General features: G+C 35.1%; 2 protein-coding genes across 5 annotated transcripts; one reads left to right on the top strand and one right to left on the bottom strand.

The window, feature by feature from the left end:
• The first annotated feature begins 2,228 nt into the window (after positions 1–2,228).
• On the top strand, positions 2,229–9,612 carry Dsor1 (mitogen-activated protein kinase kinase 1). Of its 3 annotated transcripts, none has more exons than XM_077442886.1 (8): positions 2,229–2,584; positions 6,824–7,008; positions 7,087–7,362; positions 7,447–7,640; positions 7,723–7,887; positions 8,623–8,790; positions 8,870–9,025; positions 9,096–9,612. In XM_077442886.1, exons 1-7 carry the CDS (start codon positions 2,394–2,396, stop codon positions 8,987–8,989), a joined length of 1,299 nt encoding a protein of 432 aa, XP_077299012.1. In that variant the 5' UTR covers positions 2,229–2,393; the 3' UTR covers positions 8,990–9,025; positions 9,096–9,612. The 3 variants fall into 3 exon arrangements, with proteins under 3 accessions (XP_077299012.1, XP_077299014.1, XP_077299013.1); XM_077442888.1 differs by having other exon boundaries at positions 2,231–2,332; XM_077442887.1 differs by having other exon boundaries at positions 2,231–2,395.
• Positions 9,613–10,326: 714 nt separating this feature from the next.
• LOC143920165 (uncharacterized) lies at positions 10,327–15,096 on the bottom strand. 2 transcript variants are annotated; one of them, XM_077442885.1, is made up of 7 exons: positions 14,358–15,096; positions 14,094–14,280; positions 13,511–13,999; positions 13,236–13,420; positions 12,996–13,157; positions 11,455–11,677; positions 10,333–11,418 (listed from the first exon to the last, which is right to left on the bottom strand). In XM_077442885.1, exons 1-7 carry the CDS (start codon positions 15,045–15,047, stop codon positions 10,469–10,471), a joined length of 2,886 nt encoding a protein of 961 aa, XP_077299011.1. In that variant the 5' UTR covers positions 15,048–15,096; the 3' UTR covers positions 10,333–10,468. The 2 variants fall into 2 exon arrangements, with proteins under 2 accessions (XP_077299010.1, XP_077299011.1); XM_077442884.1 differs by having other exon boundaries at positions 10,327–11,677.
• Between the last annotated feature and the right edge of the window lie 603 nt (positions 15,097–15,699).

Raw genomic sequence — 15,699 nt, 5'->3', positions numbered from 1 at the left:
ATTCTTCTACAAATTTATTAAAAATTGTCCTGATAGGTTCTAATTTATCAGACGACACGTGTATTCTTTCTTGTCTGGTTTCTTTGTCGTCAAAACGAATTTGACTGAATATTGTGATGAACCTATCCCGAGACATAGATGCCGTAAAAAATGGTTGGCAAAAAGCGCTGTCATTAGTCCACAATTCATTTAAGCTTAATTTTCGGGTCCTATTTCTGCCAGACGCAAGCATTATTCCAATGAATGCAAGCAATTCTTCTGCCAATATCGGCTCGATAATTTTCGTGGATGTACGATGTAACTGACGATTCGTTTGTTCACATATTTCTCTCACCATATTTGAATTTATAAACAAAGAGAACATTTCTCTAATAGTATTTACAGTAGTGCTACCATTTATAAGTCCTGAATTTTCGGTAACAATATTGCACTCTCTACGTCTTGAGGATGATGGTGGTAATGAATTCCATTGAAATCCATGATTCGATGTATACACTTCTTCGTCTTCATTTTCACTGGCCTCTAATTCCGAATCTGTATCTTCCATATCTTCAATAAAATCTTCCGTATCAGTAAAATTATCATTTATTTCAAAATCGAGATCGCTATCATATTCCTCTTCATTCATCAAATTTCTTTCAGCCATTTTTTTCAAAAATTAAAATTGTCTTTGAAAATATAAATATAATATACAATGTAGCATAGCAAATTAAAAAAAAAATAACATTAAATAATTATTACCGTATTTACAATATAATAATCAAGAAACACAAATAAAGTGCTGGTCCACACGGTACAAAAAAGCTCCGAAACGAAAAAAACAACACGCGCGCACCGAGAACGGGACACGACTGAAGGAAAAAACGTAATAACACACACTGCATTTGCGCATTATGCCCGATTCTTCGATAAAATATTTTTTTCTGTTGCGTCAGATAAATACGTGTATATTATAATAATTCTATCTAATACATTAATGTATTGCTGAGGAATACCCAAAATATGAACTCTGTATTTAGTATATTTAAAGAGATATTCATACAATTAGAGTAAATGTCGACTATGTTTCTATCACCGGTAAGGAAAGGTTAAAAAGGTTTAGGCAACTATACTTGGTCCGCTCTAAGAAAAGACTGCTATCATGTACATGGAAAAATGTACATGCTATCTCCCTCACCGCCTCTCGACCAATAGCATTTTGTGCAGACAGTAAAACACTACGCGCGAAATGCCATTGGTTGAAATGGGGTGAAAAAGACAGCAAATACGCTTTGCCTAAGTGTCATCCTACATACAACGGATGGACAATAGAAGTTACTAATTCATTTGGTGGACTATTCCAAATTTTAACCACTATTTGAAAGGATTTTTTTTGAAATCTGAGAGTATGACCTCTAAGCTAAGCGTTTTTTTTTAATGTAGAGATTGATTATTGGTACGGTGACCATATTTCTCAGGACTCAAAACGGGACGTTCCGCAAAAAATATTGCTCCCCCCATATGAAAAAAATGTGTTGCACGTACATTTTTTTTTCATTTTTCCCTCAAAGAACCGTTATATAATAGTAATTTATTAATTAAAATTATAATTTTTGTAATATAAGCAGGCGCGGCTCGTGCATAAGAACTGCGGCGCTGCAGCATCCCCAGAAAAATGACAAAAAAATCGCATTTACAACTTGTATTTAGATATATTTGACATACTCATTAATAATGATTATGTCAAATATCTAATCATTCTTATTTAAATTATATTCACAAGTTGTAAATGTATACAAATGTGATTTTTTTGTATTTTTTCTGGGGGTGCTGCAGCGCTGCAGTTCCTATGCACGAGCCGCGCCTGAAAATAAGCTCTAATTTTAATTTTAAAGCGCTTTCAGCGCATCGAGCGCCACTATAACTTATTTGGTGCCCAACCCAGCGCCCCCTCTAAAACCAGCTCTGTTTAAACCTTTTCAATACAGAAAATATCCTTTCTAATATTTGTCGAGTATTTGAACATTCATAGTATTCGAACTGCGCCACCTGTTGGCATCGTGTCGAGACGTAGTTTACAGTGATAATTGATTGTAAATCGACACAATTCGAGAGAGACTCGCCAATAGGAATATATTAGTAAAAATTAAATGCATATGGTCGATAAAAGATGGAATTGAGGGGTGTTATAGCAGGGTGCGGGCGCGGGTGCGGGTGTCGCGTTCGGCAACCTCGAGTCGCCACTATCTTCAGTCGTCAGTCGTCAGTCGTCGGCTGTGGGCGACGGCGCGAGCGTGTCGGCCGTCATGTAGGCGGTCAGGCTTCTAGGCGGTGCGCGCGCAACACTCGAGAGGCCACGACCGGCACACCTCACCCCTTCAGTGACCTCACCAGCAGTCCGCTCTTCAGCCACGATGTCGAAGAACAAGCTCAACCTGACGCTGCCGCCCGTCTCGCTGGAGGCGGGGGCGGGGGCGGGGGCGCCCGGCAGCGCGGGGGGCGGAGGCGCTCCGCAGCCCGCTCTGCCCCTCCCCCTCGCGCTGCCGCTGCCCGACTCGCCCCGCCGCCCCCCCGACCCGCGCACGCCCGCCAGGCACCACCACGAGTAAGCACTGACTCATCAACCATGTCGTCATCGTCATCGTCATCGTCAATTGAGCCATTCCTAATTGTTCCTAATGAGGCGTCTCCTTATGTACGTGAATTCCATTGTCGACTCTCTTGTGTCTCACTTCAATATGGACGATGGAATAGTATCGATCCTTTTCTTGGTAGAGCCATCGAACAAATACGGCATATGTTTGATGACAATAAATACAACCGTATTATCGGAAAGTTATACATTAGGTTCTTTTGACGGTTTTGCTGTCTTTGGTTTTGATTACACTGTTCGACACGAAAAATGTTTCAGAGACGAGATATGACTTTTCTTATAGATCTATGCCCAGTGAACACGAATCTGGTAATAAAAAGTGTTGATTGGCTCGAGATTCGGAGATATATGTGTTTTTTAAATCGCGCGATTTTTCTATATCTTGGTGTTGTTCGGTCGATTTCTCAAAATGTTTTTATTTTCCATGTCTATTTTTATTTTTATTCGGGTGCTTAAAATGTACTGATACTTATTATTACGCTATACATATTCGTATTCAATAAATATATTATTAAATTCAAATCCTTCTAATTATTTCATTACAAAATTATTTAAAAACACATTGAAAAAGTTTGTGACCACTATATCGTTGTATACTGTATAATGTTGTATAATGATGCAGTGCACACAACGCAAATTTGTGCTCTACTAATACGAAATTTTTCCTCACAATTTTACCGGTTTAAACTTCACCACACATCCAATTAACCCTTTTAAACGAAATCAAAAAATAGTGTGGCCAGAACACTATCCTAATAAACATGTTTCAATAGAAAATACTCAATATAATATAGTATTAACAGTGGGAAAAAATCCCAAGTGAAAATACGTAATTTTGACTTTTTATTTGAACTGAACGACTACTTAGAGAGATTTGAAAGCTGAAAAGTACTACAAATGAAAGATAAAATACCCGACTGTAGATTCCAATATTCATTTTGAACAGAAAATTAACAGATTTTGAGAAATCGACCGAACAACACCAAGATATAGAAAAATCGCGCGATTTAAAAAACACATATATCTCCGAATCTCGAGCCAATCAACACTTTTTATTACCAGATTCGTGTTCACTGGGCATATATCTATAAGAAAAGTCATATCCCGTCTCTGAAACATTTTAAAAGTCGTCATTTGTCGAACAGTGTTATTAAATGCTTTTTTTTTTATTATTACTAAATTATATTCACAATGCGTCTTATATCTATTTTAATAGCTGCTGATCTACTGGTCATTTTCTATTTTACAATTTTATTTTATTTAGTATTATATTATTCTATGGTTAATGTACAGTAATGTAAACCTATTTGCATTTCTTATAAATGCCTATAATACATCTTATACATGCATAATATTGACTAAAGACTCTCCAAAAACGACGATCCAAAGCAGATTGTGTTTATACCTGAAGGGTATAGACATTTTGTTGTAATCACCGATACCATTAACAAGTGTGTTAGTATGGTTATTAGTGATTCCGTCATAGAATCTACTTTTATTTTGTTGTCTGATTTTTTCATTATGTCTTTTCTTTTGTTGCATTGACTTGAGAGAAAACATACATATATAACAATCTCGCTATACCGAAGAGGTCCGGTATAGAACGGTTTCATTTAAGAGTGTTTCCCGGAATCCGTGTTCGATGATTCAAATAGTTGGCTTTGTTTATGATAAGCATATCGGTATATTATACTCTATCCATATCGATAAAAACATTTTGATTTGTCGATCGAGTGTGTATTTGAATATTAATTTAGAGAATGATTTGACAAAAATAGTGTACGTTTAGCACTTGCTGCACTGTGATGGATAGCGAGTGACCAAAGATATATTATTTCTTCAAATATACTGAATGCAGGGTCTGCATATTTTATGTGTTCCTCATCAAAACCTCTATGATTCGAATTATATCATTACAAAATATAAACAATATCAACAGAAATTATTATTTTCGCGGGAAGCCTCTTGTAGATGTGCCTCGTTGATGCGAGAGTTGGTGTAAGAATGATATCTGCCTTGGAATAACGGCACTACTTCAGCCGTTATTTTTTGTATTTATTTTAAATTATTCGACGTTTGTTGCATAATTAATTTTTTGAGTGCTGACGTATTTTCTGTTGAAAGCCCGCCACACTGAAAATTTCGTCTATAATTTTCAACTAGAATTACTTAAAAATCCAATAGAAAGCAGATATAAAAATTGTAGCTAATCCAAACATACCCTAGATAACTACCGCCGAGGATTTCGAGTTTTGTAAAGGAATGTTTAGACTATTAATATATCTTGCAACAATATAAAAATAAACAAAATAAGTCTATTAATGAATGCATTTTTCCAAAACTAATTCCATCTTCTTCATTGTTGTTAAAATGTAATGCTCACAATTAGTGCTTCCAATCCCGGAAGGTTACCGGGATTGCGGTGCTGAGAATTTCCGATCCCGGGATCCCGGTGCTAGCACCGGGAGTTCAAATGTATAAGAAAAAAAGTTCAATTGCATGTTTTCATATTTCAATTGCATTTTACAAACTCTCCCGATGTTTCACGCAAAAAATACTCCCATATTGGCGTACTAATTTTGAGAGTTTGGCTACATTCTTTAAATTTTCGGTGCGCATCCATAAATTTCTAAGATTAAATAAAACACATATGAAAATGTAATTAAATAAAGAAAAAAACATCGCTTTGATTCATTGATTCGTTTTTTACAAATAGTTTGTACCGCCTAGTAATTATTCATCGAAACAATCTACCTAATATAAAAAAAACTTCAATTACATTTACTTTACATATGTAAAAAATTCGGATGTGACCAACCTACGACTTTATCTTTGTATTTGAGGAATATAAGAAAGATAAAAAACAAAATTCGATAATCGAACATATGTATGTATGTACATATGTACATACACGTTCACACATACCGGCTATGAGCATTTTCAATACAAATTGAACACAAATGTAGGAAAACTTACACAAGACAAAAGTTCTACTTCCGGCTTACGAATTCCGACCAAAAAAATAATACAAATATAAATATGTTCAGGGCGTGGAAAGAAACGTTGTCACAATATTTTTGACTTTTCTAAGAGGAAAAATCCCGCTTCTGGTTATGAATTTAGTGATTCATATCCGGAATTCATATTTAGTGATTTTTTTTTTATTTTCATCACACTGATACAACAATTATACTTCAATTTTTACGTGAAGAGCACACATGTTAAAGGGGTCGAAAAAAATAGTGGAAGAAAAAAATGAACAAGAGTAAACTGCCACTTCCGGTTGATGGATGCTTAACAAATTTTATACATAACTTGGTATTAAACTTAAAACTCTAGATATAAAATTTCAGTTAAAAAAATTAAAGGATTTCTTAGTAAAACATAAAAAAAGCACGATTCTCTAAATTAAAAGTACTACTTTCATACCATTTCGTGGAAACGGCAAGCCGGCGTCGAAACGGGTAGAAGAAATGGGTGACAAACAAATGGACTATGACTGTCATTGCTCATCCCACCATTGTTCATTATATGTTTTTTTCCATATTATTTTTGTAAAAATTATATTTTTAAAGAAATTTCTGCCAGCACCGTAATCCCGGTATTCAGAAAACACCGGGATTGGAAGCCTTACTCACAATCTAAAATACTCGGCAATTAGGGATTTCCATTGGGAAATTCTGCTATGGTTATAAATTCGGAAATTCCGGTGTAAACCAGTCTTTATAACCGTTGTGACAAAGGACACGGATTACACGATCCATGTTTAATGCTACCTGGAAAGGCTTAGCGGGTAGTATTCTTGTTTACTTTGTATATGCACAAAATGCAACGCCTATTAGCGTTTTTCAGGTCTATAGACTTGATCGGCGTTGGTAAGCATTCAAAGGGTTAAATAGATATTTTTAACTCTGCATGGGGGCTCGAGATAAATTCCATAAGTTTATAAGACAAACTTGCCAACGGAAATTTTATTCTCATATTTGATGTATTTATTGTTTTTTTATGAAATTTTATTATAGGAAATTTATTCACTATTTAAAAATACCACACTTTTCATGACAAAGGTGTTGTCTGTTGATAGCGTATTCGTGTTTTGACTTCATAATTACTCACAAGTTACAAGGATAGAATGTTTCTGCACCTTGTCGCCGATACGTCTGATTAAATATTTGTCTTTGTTTTGAAAAGGATGTCTGGTCGCCGAACTCCCGGATTGGCTGGCAAATCCAAAACGAGTATAGAAGCGTTGACTGAACGTTTGGAACAGATCGAAATGGACGATAATCAACGGAAGAAGATTGAAGTATTTTTATGTCAAAAAGAAAAAATTGGCGAATTGAACGACGACGATTTTGAAAAACTAGGCGAACTCGGTACTTTATATATATATTTTTTTTAATTGAATTATTTTTATAATTATAAAGCAAACTAAATGATGATTATTTTCATAGGTCAAGGTAACGGGGGTGTCGTGATGAAAGTTCGTCATAAGTCTACCAATTTGATTATGGCGAGGAAGTTGATTCATTTAGAAGTGAAGCCCGCGATAAAGAAACAAATCGTTAGAGAGCTTAAAGTCCTTCACGAATGTAACTTTACGCATATTGTCGGATTTTACGGAGCGTTTTACAGTGATGGAGAAATTTCTATTTGTATGGAATATATGGACGGTGGTTCTCTCGATCTCATTCTTAAGAAAGCTGGCAAAATTCCTGAATCTATATTAGGTTTCATAATCGATCCACTTGTAGTTGTTTATTATTATTTAATTATTCAACAGTTGGTGATGTTTTTGGCCGAATTTATTTCAGGTACTATAACTTTAGCCGTTCTAAAGGGATTAAGCTACTTACGCGACAAGCATGCTATCATGCATCGTGATGTCAAACCTTCTAATATTCTGGTCAATAGTAATGGTGAGATTAAAATATGCGATTTTGGAGTGTCCGGGCAGTTGATAGATTCGATGGCTAATTCTTTTGTCGGAACGAGAAGTTATATGTCTGTAAGTATCGATCGGATTTTATGTGGTTTGAAAAATTCTCATGGATGTTCCGTTTGATTGACTCTTTTTTTATGTTTGGCAGCCGGAACGACTTCAAGGCACTCATTATTCCGTTCAGTCGGATATATGGTCTTTGGGACTCTCTCTCGTAGAAATGGCTATCGGAATGTATCCAATTCCGCCGCCGGATGCTAAAACATTAGCTTTTATTTTTGGTTCACAAAATGAAGATCACTCTCCAGGACAGGTATTACTTTCTTAATTCAATAATTTGATTTTCTTTTAGCACTTGCCGGCCAAATTGTAATTGCCCCTTGCCGTGTAGCAGGCAAAAATCAGAGAGATTTCCAAAAATACTCTTCAAATTATGGAAAATTTCTAAATATTATGAAATCTTTTATAAATATTTGTAAATTGTACAAAACTTTTAAACCTAGCGATTCACTCAAATAAAATTAAAATGCAAGTTCTAATGATTGTTTAAATCCTTCTAATTAATCAATTAGTATTTTAAAAAAGGGGTTACCAACCATTTTTATACAACAAAATTTTCGAACTGAGAAAGAAATCAAAAAATTCCTAGGAATCTTTATGATATAAAATATTGCAAAATTTAAAACATAAAAATTTTTTGAACTGGGGTAACCAACCTTTTTTTATACAACAAAATTTTCGTAGTGAGAAAATAAATATAAAAATATTCCCATCGTCTTTATGCTATAAATTATTGCCAAATTCAAAATATTATAATTTTCTGACTAGGGTAACCAACCTTTTTATATAACAAATTTTTTTAAATATTTTTCTCACTTAAAAACTTTTCGTATAAATAAAAGGTTAGTTACCTACCCTTGTCCACGGAAAGCATGGGTAAAAAAACGGAGATTACAGTCTCCCGCTGTCAAGGAACAATTCGCTAAATACTGTAATCTCCATTTCCCACATGTTGATATCTAATTATTTTTTATTTGTAAATTTTCAGGGTGGAAATACCCCACGGACAATGGCTATTTTCGAGTTACTCGACTACATTGTAAACGAACCACCTCCTAAGTTGCCCGCTGGTATTTTCACCGACGACTTTAAAGACTTTGTTGACCGTTGCCTTAAGAAAAACCCGGATGAAAGAGCTGATTTAAAAACTCTTATGGTTTGATTATTTTGCAAATTAGTGTTGTATTTGGTTTTTTCTTGTGTTATTTAACAGTGATTTGTATTTTTGAAAATAGAATCACAAATGGATGATAAAGGCTGATTCTGAACGGGTAGATATTGCTGGTTGGGTATGCAAGACAATGGATCTCATGCCCTCAACACCAAACTCAAATGTTTCTCCTTTTTCTTCATAAGCTGCAAGAAGTGCATACTATCAACGAAGAAAAAGGGTTTGTATATTTGTAAACGGATTGTATGTTCATTGGAAGCTAGAATTAATTTGATTTGAATAATTTTCAGGTCAAAACCAAACAAAAATGTGCGGGGGCAATGGCGACACACAAGGTTGCAGTGCTGAAACAGACAACCAGTAATAATTCTAAACATATCAACTCCACACAGTTTTAATATGTGGAAATGGCATTAAAATTTATCTTTGTGTTAAAGGTAGTATCCGAAAGACAAACGAAATCGTTTAATGAACTTAAAATAGCTTCAATTTAAACAAGTCTTGAGAATACTACGCACAAATGAATGCGAACCGCGTACGATGAGGATGCGTAACAATGCCATTTCCATGCAATCAGACGTTCCGTTTTATGTGTCGATAATATGATTAGGTATTTGTATTCCATAAAATTTTTATCAATTAACTAAATGGGTCTAGAAAGCCGAGTCGAAATTTGTATTCACGTGTTGACAGTTAAAATGACGAAGAGAAAAAATATTGGTCGATCATATATCGGTGAATTATGGTGCGCAGTTATTATATGCAGTTTATTAAATTGGCGTAAACGCAGTCTGTAAACAAAAGTAATCGTTATTAAGTGATGAAATTAATTGTTATCTGAACAATGCCAGTAAAGATGTTTTAAAAGCGCGGTGGCAATGCATTTGTGCCATTCTGTAATAAATCTTAAAACGGTCGTCAGTAGATAAATATTGAAAAAATAAAATCCCAACATCTGAACAAAGTAGTAGAGTTGATTTAGTCGCGAGAGAGACTTAGAGTTTTGACATTTTTTTCTTTGCTGGAAGTACGTAGTTCATGTCAGCGTGTTTCGAGTCAATTTGTCATATTTTAAGTATTCTGCATGTGGGAGGTGTCCGGGGCGTATTTACGTGCACCGTTGACTGACCCCACCAGGGCGGCGGTGCTCGTAGCGACGCTCCCAAGCACTTAGCCTTTATTTCACATTATTGTCTGGTGTTTTACAAATATTACCTCGTTGTGTTGCCGTGATGACTATTTTTGTTTTTAAGTAACTTATATTTAGTAGACGAGTTGCTCGCCAGTTAGGCAACATTCCAATTTCTGGTCAACTTTTTGCTGTTTTTAGCTTAGTTTTTATTAGAAATTTTAATGTTAGTCTACATTGTGCTTTATTATGGTTGTATCGAACCATATTTCTTACGAATTATGTATGTGAAGTATTTAAATGAATTTACTGTTATGTATACAAATATTGTACTATGAAATATTTGCTCTTGACATTTGGATTTTATGAAGTAAAATAAAAAACAACAAAATCAAACATCAATGTGTTTTTTTTTTTATTTAAATCTTAACCACTATAATGTTTTTGCGATTATGAGCTATATAAAATTTTAACCAATATTAAATGCGATTAATATATATGTATATGTGTTTAATAATGTCGATTGATTAGTATTCAGTCACTTAATACTACACATTCATCTTGTTTTTCTAAGTCCTCACTAGTTTTACTGTATTTTACTGCCGCTGTTTTGATGAATTGTGTGAGTAAATTCGTTCTAACCGGCTTCGGAGTATCTGGCTTAGGAGGCGCTGACGACGTTAGCACAACTCTCTTCTTATTTTCTACCTTTGAAACTGAGGGTGCAGAAGGTGGCTGTGGTGTGGTATCTTTGAGATCAACTTCACACTTTTTCTGGATTATACTAGGTGATTGTGAACTTTTAGTGGCTTTATCCATGGGTCCTAAAAACATCAACGACACGCGTTTCTTCTCCGATTGCACTTTGTTTTGAACGGTAGTAACAATGGTACTGTCTTTATCTTCGTTTGTAACATTGCTGGAGCTGAATTGCTTCTCCCTTTCTTCTTGGGTCATCTTCTTAGTGAATTTTGTTATGTTGAAGTTGTTTTCTTTCTTCGGAGGTGGAGATTCTTTGCTGAAACTTTTGTTTTCTGGGCTCTGTTTTGGAGTCGGTTTATCTCTTTTTATAATATCCGCTCTTCTTTTAGGCATCAATGTGTACGACCATTCATTGGGAAGTTGCAAGTCTCCCAAGTCGTATTTGTCCCGCACCTCCTTTTCAACAAACCAACACATTTTAGAATGCATCACACCCTCGTCAGGACACGGCATCCATGTTGATATTTCTCTGATTTTTTTAAGGATACTAATTTTTGATATTTCACCGTGAGAGATTTGTTTATGTTCCAAATTTTCCTCCTCTGACTTCGGCTCTGTGGTTACTGCAGTTGTTTTTGCAATGTAAGTTTGGAATTCCTTGGCTAAAAATCCTCTGTTGTTGGTATTACCATGTACCAATTTGACTAAGTCTGGAATCATATCATCGGAGAGCTTTTTCTTTTTTTTGGCAGCTGATTTTTCTCCATCTTCTAAATCGAGTTCTGCATTATTGTTCGAAGGAAGAATGGTTATTTCACCCTCGAGAGATAAGACGCTTTTTTGTGTTAGGAAATTCCACACAGCATCTGCGCATGTATCTGGTTTGCCTCCATCTCTGTTTTGCCACACTATACCAAGGAGACGTGGTTTTTTAACTTTAGTTGGTTTTTTCATCTCATCTTCAAACTCATGTTCCAGGTATTGAAGTTTTGCTTTTAGAGCTTCAGGCGAAAGAGCATTGTCGTCTTCTCCCAGAGCCTCCTGTTGAAGTACATTAAACAAAACAATTAAATATAATATAATATTTATGAGAATGTATTTATTTTAGAATTTTTTATTTGAATATTCATTTATTTATAAAAATGCTAATTATAAACCAAATATCCCCAGGTATTACTTGCCTAGAATACCAAATAACATATTGAAGCCTGACAGTAATAAAAACCTGGCTAATTACACTGAGTAACAAAAATATTTACCAGAACGAAGACTTATCAATCTTTACTAAGTTTGACACACACCGAATCTGAATATGATAATGATTTTTGCTAGTTTCTTCTTGTTTATGAAATATGAGCGTTTAAAAAAAATGCGCAATTTTTTTAGATTCTTGGCTTTTAGTGTTTAACTCGAAATCTAGTATTCCTCGGCCATAAGTAAGTATTGAAATCAATACATCAGATGTTTTTTCTATCGATTGTGATTTTTTATTGCTTTAAAAAACTTTTGCTACGATAAAGATTTTGTTCGATCGATAGGTTTTGGATTCATGTTGTGCTTCTCAATCAATATTTCGTGGACCGATTTTGTGATTCCATTTTTGAACTTTTTTAAAACATACAACATATTTTGAAAATTGTAATGACAATCCATCTCAAGTGTCTAATGAAATTGAATCGCTATTAGTTACAAATAAAACCTACGGTGAGTAGAACATTTTTGATAATTTCACTAGAAGAATAAAAGTGCAAATTTCTTAAAAAGAAAATCATGCGGTCCAGCATGGCAGTTTTTTAGCAGTCTGTAAGGTGGGTTTTTTTTACATGCTTTTTTCAAAGCATTTCTAGATATTGAGTTGGATTGAAAAAGCCAAGAATCTGTAAAAATTGCCCATATTGTTAAACGCTCATCTCATAAATGAGAAGACACCAACAAAAATCATAAAGATTGATTAGTAAACTAAATAAAGATTGATTAGTGTTATTGATTCAATTACATTAAGAAAGCATAATTCAGACCTAGATATCTCATTAAGAGATGAATTGTAAATAGGCTTCATTTAAGAATCTACATGTTGTTGATCATTGCAGATATCAATAGAGCTTACATAACTATACAATTATAAGCAAAAAGAAAATATATAAAACCTGGAAAAGGTACTACTCAAGGTACCTTCTAAAAAAGAGAAAGAACGATGGGTATTATTTGGAGTCAAGTTTTTTTCCACGATTAAACGCAGTTTTGGTGTGCATAGCTTAAAAAAAGTAGTGCTATGTCAAATCAACAATCTTGGACAAGTACTTTCAAAACTAATCGACAATTAAAGGGCTAAAAACTATTAATAATAATATAAGATTACCTCATCACTAAGGTATCCATGAGGCACCATGAAGTCATTATCTACGTCATATTCATTTTCGCCTTCACCTTCGTCGTCACTTCCAGCAATACTATCGACACTTTCACCGGGTTCTTCTTCTTCCCACTCTTCATCTGAATCACAGGTGTAGTCCAAGTATGTCTAAAATGATAAATTTAAGATTTAGAGAAAATTCAACTACAATAAAATTACAGCAAACTTTGTGTATAAGAAAAATACCGTATCCAATGCAAATGGCCTTCTGCCATTAATTTGCTTGCTTTTCCGTCTCCACGTACCCCAGTATGGTGGGCGACGATTTTCAGAGAAACTCAAGAGTTTGGGTCTCAATGCTCTACCTTCATGTTTATCTGGTATTATCAAACTTTCATCCTTCGTTTCATCAACCGGCGGAAGATCATCTTCTGTAATACAAAATAGGAATAAATTCGTATAACGTGGTGATTTTAAATTGTTATGTTGCAATTTATATATTGATGTTATAGTTTACATACCGAGAATCACAATATCATTTTTCACCTCTTCACAAGGCCAGGTTTTTCCGCAACTTTTTATTTCATACTTATCAAATTTAATAGTCGAGATGTAAAGCAAATTTTTATCAGTATCTTGTTTCAACAAAAGCTTTTCTAAATTTTCCTTAATTATATTAGTTAATTTATGTCTAATGGTCGGAGCCAATCTCATATCTGATTTAATTGTAAAGTTAGACAAGAATTTATGGTTGTGAGAGAATTTTTCTAAAGTTTCAATTTCTTTGCTTTCTTTTTTTACTACTTTTTCTTTTGGAACAAAGAAGTTTGCAAAGGCAGCGGCAGCCTTATTCTTTTTAATTTGTTCTTTTTCCTTTTCTTGCTCTTTACGCAACCTTTCCTCTTCTTTTGCTTGTTCAAACATTTTCTTTTGCTCTTCCCTCATTTCTTTTTCTCGAATCTTGCGCAATTCCCTGGCTTCTTTATCTTGCTGTTTCAATTTGATTTTAGCTGAAGTATAAAATATTTAATTATTAATATTAGTAAATCAATTAATGATCATATTTGTAAATTTTTAATTAATGTAAATGTAAATTTTCAGTACATTCTTTGAGTTCGAGCGCCAATCTTTTTGCCTCTTCTCTCTCTTCTTTTTCTTTTTTTAGCTGCGCATCTTTTTCTTCTTTAAGTTTTGCTTTCATATCCTTTTCCTCCTGTTTCTTTTTTTCTCTCTCTTGTCGCTCAAATTCACGTTGACGTTGTTTTTTTGCCGACTCCAGTTTTTTTTCAAGCTGAAACATTCAAATTAACAATATTCAACATAATAATTTTAACAATAAAAACAAAGACTGAGTAGAAATATGAATACCTGTTTTGGGGTCAATTTTTTACTACTTAAAGGCGAAGGAGTTTGAGTACTGCTTTTTCGTTTTGGGGTAAGCAAATCCGTAGGGGGATGTTTTTCATCATTTTTAGAATCATCCGCATTTTCATCATCTTGTTCTTGATGTTCGTGCGTATCATCCGAAGTGGTATTATTAGCTTTCACATCAGATGCACCTTCATCAGAACACGAATCTTCCGAGTCACTAATTGGGACTACATTATCACTAGTTTCAACGTCGGTATCTTCACTGTCGAGTAGATCGACTTCCATACTAGTATTGTTAATACTGTTGGGATGTGAGTGGGGGTCAATGTTCTCATCATTGTTGGCAAGGTCAGTCTCGTTATTCTCAGTTTGTAACTTGGGTTTTTTGTTGGGTCCGATCTTCTTCATGAGCTTCCTCTTCAGCATCATATCGACGAGGGGGACAAACGGGTTGAGTAACTTTTCGCTGATGGTGGGCTCGCATACGATCTCCTCTGCCGATTCGTCGTCTTCGATTTGGACCGGTTTGGGAGGTGAAGGTGGTGAGGGTGAAGGCAGTGAAGGTGGCGAAGGCTCTGCGGGGGTCGGGGGCTCCTCTAGCCGTGGCCGTTTGGGGGGCGCGCGGGCGAAGGGCAAAGTCGCTTGTTTGAGGGTGAGCACGCGCCCCCCGGGGGCTGATTGTGCCATATCGACACTGACAGTCGATACCTCCACTCGATTGAAAGCGCGGGAGAGCGAGTGTGGCCACCGTCAAATGGTCGCAGACCGTAACGGCCACATTTACGACCATTTCGGTAAATGTCAAAATGGTTCGGTGATTACTAGTCAAATGTGAACCGATCACAGGACAACCGGTCGCTCTAGATCGGTCACTCGTGATCATCTGTCACGCTAAAACTGGTCACGAGAAAACTGGTCACGAGAAAACTGGTCACACCCAAAAATTAAAAATTGGTCACACAAACAAAAATATTCGCAAATACTTTTTATTTACGTAATTTTTATTATTATCGATTAGACATATGTTCGAGCCAAAAGCCCTCGTGGCCGTTGGTTGTGGTCTTCGCGAGGAGTTCGCGGGCATCTCATCAGAGTCAACTCATCTGATGAGATTTGATATTTATTTTTTTCGATCTTTCGACTTTCGATGCCGTGATGTAAACCCGTAAAGATAGTGATTTTAAGTAAAAATAAAAAAAAATCACAAAATTTAACGAACCGGAAGTGGGATTTTTTCCTCTTTTTTTTTGTCAAAAATATTGTGCCCATTACTTTGTCCACACCCCTGAACGTATCAAGCTGAAAATGTATATTTGTATTCTTTATGTACTAACTTAGA

Source organism: Arctopsyche grandis, chromosome 12, assembly GCF_051622035.1.
Source record: "Arctopsyche grandis isolate Sample6627 chromosome 12, ASM5162203v2, whole genome shotgun sequence".
Classification (NCBI taxonomy): domain Eukaryota; kingdom Metazoa; phylum Arthropoda; class Insecta; order Trichoptera; family Hydropsychidae; genus Arctopsyche; species Arctopsyche grandis.
The sequence above is the reverse complement of the archived record's forward strand: the minus strand, read 5'-3'. Positions and strand labels throughout refer to the sequence as shown.